Source organism: Petaurus breviceps, unplaced genomic scaffold (genome assembly GCF_028583685.1).
Source record: "Petaurus breviceps papuanus isolate PSGF00001 unplaced genomic scaffold, PetGlider_PUasm1.0 172, whole genome shotgun sequence".
Classification (NCBI taxonomy): domain Eukaryota; kingdom Metazoa; phylum Chordata; class Mammalia; order Diprotodontia; family Petauridae; genus Petaurus; species Petaurus breviceps.
In genome coordinates, this window is record NW_027185755.1 from 1,292,974 (window position 1) to 1,298,643 (window position 5,670).

Here is a 5,670-nt window from a genome sequence, read left to right on the forward strand (position 1 = left end):
AGTCCCAGGCCAATTCACATGTGAAAAAGGGAGCACAGAAGGAGGAGACAGGGGAGGAGAGAGGTTTGGGTGTCTTCAACCTCTGGATTTCCTCCTGTTGTCCCTCAGCCTGCCTAGAGTCACCCACACACTCTTGGCCCTCCCTCCTTCCCCTCCTCCCTTCCTCCCTACCTCCCTCCCTCTATTCTCTTGTTTTCTTCTTCTCTGCATTCTCTCCCCCCCCTTTTCTTTTGTGTGTGTGTGTGTGTGTGTGTGTGTGTGTGTGTGTGAGACTACCTCTCCATCTTCCTACAAGGCTCATATTTCCCAACAGTCCATTTGTCCCCCAGCTCCCCTTTTCCCATAAGGAGAGCAGAACCATGGCCTCTGGGGAGGGCAGGAAGAAGTTAAGGATCTACTTTCGATGTTCCCTGGTTGGCTTTTTCATTGGACTGTTTGCTGGTTTCCTGGTGTCCTCTCTGGTTTGCTACTTTCTCTACCGACCCCTCAGCAAGGTCCACCGTGAGGTAAGTGCACGTGTCCTCTAAGCCTTTCCGATTTCCTAATTTCTGGTAGGGTGGGAATATAGAGAAGAGGTGAGGAAGAGACACCCTAGGGAAGATAGGGGAAGGAATCCAGGTAGGGGTACAGAAAAGGAGGAGGGGAGACGCTGGGTAGAAACAGAGAAAATACAGAGGGGGAGTCAGGGAGAGACAAAGGGAATAGTGATATGAGAAATGATGGAGACAGAAGGGAGATATGGGGACAAGGGTAAAGTGAAAGGTAGAAGCATGGGATATATGTAACAGAACAGGGAAAGAATGACAGAGAGGAGGTGAGAGGTAGTCTGGATTTAGGCTCTGGGGTGTGTGTGTGTGTGTGTGTGTGTGTGTGTGTGTGTGTGTGTGTGTGTATGTATGTGTACATGTGTTGTAGGAGGGGAGGATTTGTGGGGCTACTCATGCTGTGTTCGTGGGGCCCACTAGACTCCAGAGTCAGTCAGGGGGATCCCAAGATGGAGTAGTTGGAGGTAGGCAGCCAAGAGCTCCAGGGCAAGAATGATTTCAATGGGTCTTCCCCAGGTAATGACTCAGAAGACAGCAGGGGAGCTTCACAGAGTAAGTAGAGGGGCTTACCAGAAGTTCTTTGATCTGGAAGGAACCTTGGGACAGTCAGCTCATCAGACTCCCTTACCTCTGGGGCCAGGGCCTCTTGACTATGTTCCCAGATCTCCCTTCATTATCTCTTCCCATTCCAGAAAGCTAAGAAGTTCTTCCAAAAGCCTTTCATAAATCCTTACTGCAATGAAAGAACATTTTTTTAAAAATTAGGATCCCAGGGGAAAGAGGAAATGTTAAGTGGGGGGAGGGGCAGGGCAGGGGAGAACAGGGACAGTGTGTGTGTGTGTGTGTGTGTGTGTGTGTGTGTGAGAGAGAGAGAGAGAGAGAGAGAGAGAGAGAGAGAGAGAGAGAGAGAGAGAGAGAGAGAGAGAGAGAGAGAGAGAGAGAGAGAGTAGGAGAGAGAGAGAGGGAGAGAGAGAGAGAGAGAGAAGGGAAGGGAAGAGGAAAAATAGACCAGTATAGCAGGACCTAGGTTGAGACTCAGGGCTTCAGGGAAAGTGTTTTATGGGTTTCTTTGACTGTGCTGTGCCTGAAGAGCATCAAAGTTGGTTTCATTCCATTCTGTGCTGTCCTCCTCCTTCAGCCAGAGAATAACATGTTCAGGGAAAAACAGGGAGGAAGTAAGGAAGTAATTCACACAGCCCATCTCCTGCTCAACCACACAGGTAATAATGAGTTGTGTGTCTCCCTTTCTGTCCTCTCTGTATATCTGTCTCTGTGTACATCTCTATGTTTGTCTATGTGTAGGCATGTATTTGTAAGCATGTGTGTGTACTTGGGTCTCTCTGTTTTCTACCCCCTTTTGTGTTGTGAGAAATAAAAAACCGAAAGAGGAAGAATTTCTGGGTAATTAATAATCAATTTATTAACTAGGCTAGCTGGCAATCAATAAATTGATGGTAACCAAAAGTGCACAATGGAAATCCTGAAAACTTTAAATAACTATTCTGAAAGACAATATTCCTTGACAAGTGAAAATCAACCCTGATTGGTGAATATTTAATGAGATTTTAAAATCTAAAAGTCTTCTGATCCTCCTGCTGAAGGGCTCTTGATCATGAGACTCAGCTGCCTCTAGCAATCTGGCCTGACGAATCCATCTCCATCCAGAATACTCTGGTTGGTTTTCTCCTTCATGAGCTGGATCACCCTACCTAATGGAGGGGTGCAAGGATAGTGGCTCCTTTCCCCAGGTCAAGGACTTGCCAAGACTGAATTCTGTTTATACTCTAAACAAAATTTAATCTTTAGAAACTGACTTTAATAAGAGATGGGCCTTAATGAGGAAATAGTAAAGAAAAAACCTGGATCTCAATTCAATAATTTATAATTAATATAGTATTTCTGCATAGGGAGGGACCTGGGAGTTCCCCTGACAGGGAACTTGAGAGGAGTGGTAAATGGGTGATAGGGGCTCCCTGTGGGTCTGAGCTCTTATCCTTCCTTCTCTCTCCTAGGTTCTCGTCAGGACAACACCTTGCGGTGGCAAGGGGGTCCATCCCTGGGACGCTCCTTCATTTATGGCTTCACTTTGGTCCAGGGTTCCCTGCAGATCCAGCGCAGTGGCATTTATGGCATCTATGTCCAGGTGACTCTAGCCAAATGCATCCAGGCCAGAAACCCGGACACTGAGCTCAGAGGGGTCAAGACCTTGACCATTGGCATCCTTTCTGCTCAGGGCCGCCATTCCAGCCTCCTCCGAAGGCACCTCCAGGGCCGATGTTCACTGAGTGCCAGCCTCCAGGTGAACCTCAGCTTCCAGGACACCCTGTATGTCAATCTCACATATCCCCTAGTGCCTTCACCCAATGGTGATGAGACTTTCTTTGGAGCCTCGTGGTTATGCCCACCCCCTCCTTCAAAGTACTAATGGTCCTGGATTTTTGAGACACTGTAACCCAGGATAGGTGAATACCCTAACAACTGATGCTGAGTAAGGTTCTGTTAGCAGTGCTTCTGGTCTAGATTCCTAGCCTTACTTCCCCTTATTTCCTGAGTGCATCCTAAGCTATAGCAAACTTGAATTTCATGCCCTTTCCCAAACTTAATATTAGATCACCAGCCTCTCTGTATTCCTGCAAGTTCTCCCCTGCCTGGAATAGACTTTCTTCTTAGCGCCAACTTTCAGAATTCTTCTCTTCCTTCAAGGTTCAGCTCAAAGCACCATCCCCATTGCAAAGCCTTCCCTGATTTTCTCCGTAGTCAGGATCAATCCTTGAATCTTTACATTTCCAATACTTGAATTTTGTGCATAGTAGGAATTTAATAAATATTGAAATGAATAGACATATTGGGATAAGGCATCTCCTACAGAGGTTTAGCCACAATTGTTTGATGCTTTTCGTGGCTATGGATTTCCTTTGCACTCCTGTAACTGGTGAAGACATTGAATTCCAGGGAGGGGAGTGATTTGCCCAAAGTACTAGGATGCAAGTCTCCTGACTCTTAGTCTGGGGACAGTTGGGACAGAAGAAGTGGGACCAGGGGGATTGGGGAGGGCAGGAGTGGGAGGATGGAGGATTTGACTGGGTAGTGGATGTATGGTTAGTAGTATGGAGCAGAGCTGGTAATGTCAGTGATAAAGAATTAGTCCTCCCAAACATCTTGTCTTCTGCCCCTAGAACAAGGATTCTTTTTTTTTTAATTTAGTATTTTATTTTTTCCAATTACATGTAAAAACAATTTTTAACATTCATTTTTAAAACCTTGAGTTCTAAATTCTCTCCCTTCCTCCCTTCCCACCCTCCTCCTTGAGAAAGCAAGCAATTTCGTATAGGTTATGACATTATAGACATACAAAACACAGTTCCATATTAGTCATATTGTAAAAGAAAACACAGACAAAAACCCCTCTAGAAAAATAAAGGAAAAAAGTGTACTTCCATCTGTATTCAGACACCATCACTTCTTTCTCTAGGAATGGATAGCATTTTTCATCGTAAGTCCTTCAGAGTTGTCTTGGATCATTGTATTGCTGAGAATAGTTAAGTCGTTCACAGCTGGTCATCTTACAATATCACTATTACTGTGCACAATGTTCTTCTGGTTCTGCTCATTTCATTTTGCATCATGTAATGTTGTAAATGATGTAAGTTTTTCCAGGTTTTTCTGAGAGCATACTGCTCATTTTTTACAGCACAGTAGTATTCCATCACAATCATACAACACAACTTGTTCAACCATTTCCCCAATTGATGGGCATCCCCTCAGTTTCCAATTCCTTGCCACCAGAAAAGAGCTGCTAAGAATATTATTGTACATATAGGTCCTTTTCCTTTTTGGTTTTTTTCTTTTTTATCTCTTTTGGGATACAGACCTAGTAATGGTATTGCTAGGTCAAAGCAATTTGGACATAGTTTCAAATTTTAGAGCAAGGATTCTTTACATTTTTCAGTGTTATAGACCCTTTTGGTAGTCTAGTAAAGACTAGAGACCTCTCCTCAGAATTCTATTTTCAAAGGTACACAATTAAATACATAAGATTACAAAGGAAATGTAAGGTTTGTGAAAATAAAGATGCAGATTTTTTTTTCCATCTAAATTCTCCAACTCCCTGAAGTCTACCCATAGACCCCAGATTAAGAACTTCTTCCCTAGAGGGAACAAGAATGATATTCAGTTGCTCTGGCTGTTTTCTGGGTTTTTCCCATTGAGGTAAGGCTGAGGTTTAGACAAATTTGGGCTAGGCCCAGGGCAACCTCTTTTCCCCAGTTTAAGTCTTGACCTGTAATACCTTATGACACTTTCTGAAACTACCCTGCCCTGGTGTCATTCTGCTCCTCAAACTCTGGGTACATGCCTAAACACAACAGGGAACCTACCCCCAACACCTTGAGCCCTGGACTGTGAGTCATATCTGCCTTTGTTCATAGCATCATTTCAAACCATCATCTTCAAGATTGCCCCATTCTAAATCTGGTCCCCAGGGAGTGTGAATAGTTTCTGATCTACTGTTTATAACTGCACTGGTGTATTCTGGGTGTTTGGCAATGTCACCATGATGGACAGGAGGCAGCTCTTGGTCAGAGGCAGGATGTAGTGCAGCAGTATTCAAAAGGCTGCTGCTCAGTGCCAAGTTTCCAGACATCACTGAGGAAGGGAAAAGGGAACTGGTACCCAGAGATAGGCGCTTTGCTCTACTCATCCTGTAATGCTTCTTCCATAATATGACTTCTCATTCTGGCTTCTCTTTCTCAGAAGATTCCAAATGAACAATTCCAGAAAGATGTCACCAGTTGATGGATTTGGGGATTATATTTGTTGCTCTTATCTCCATAACAGTGCTATCCCATGGAGATCTCGTGAAGTTGAGTTTGTGAAAACCATGAGGCAATACACCAAAACTTAGGCATGTAGCCAAAGCCTTCCATAGGGAAAATATCTGTCTCTGAACAGTTAAATCAGCAAATAGAGAAAAAAGACATTGATGAATTGAGCATACTTTCAGAAAAACCCTCAAAGATCAACAACTTAATAATATCTCCCAAAACCACGAAAGTAGAAATTCTGAAAAATCAAAGAGATACAATTGGAAACAAAAAACCTATTGAGCAAAAGCAAAACAAAAATA

The 5,670-nt window shown here is 43.8% G+C and overlaps 1 protein-coding gene across 1 annotated transcript; it reads left to right on the forward strand.

The window, feature by feature from the left end:
* Positions 1–252: 252 nt before the first annotated feature.
* On the forward strand, positions 253–3,933 carry CD70 (CD70 molecule). The gene is made up of 3 exons (XM_069083190.1): positions 253–506; positions 1,684–1,765; positions 2,558–3,933. The coding sequence occupies exons 1-3, from the start codon at positions 360–362 to the stop codon at positions 2,968–2,970; spliced, it is 642 nt and encodes a 213-aa protein (XP_068939291.1). The 5' UTR covers positions 253–359; the 3' UTR covers positions 2,971–3,933.
* Positions 3,934–5,670: the final 1,737 nt, after the last annotated feature.

What these genes read in the sequence shown, in the direction of transcription:
- CD70 (XM_069083190.1), top strand. Translation starts at nt 360, where the DNA reads ATGGCCTCTGGGGAGGGCAGGAAGAAGTTAAGGATCTACTTTCGATGT. An exon ending in TCAGCAAGGTCCACCGTGAG is followed by an intron (nt 507 to 1,683) that starts GTAAGTGCACGT and finishes CTCCTCCTTCAG; the next exon opens with CCAGAGAATAACATGTTCAG. An exon ending in TCTCCTGCTCAACCACACAG is followed by an intron (nt 1,766 to 2,557) that starts GTAATAATGAGT and finishes TCTCTCTCCTAG; the next exon opens with GTTCTCGTCAGGACAACACC.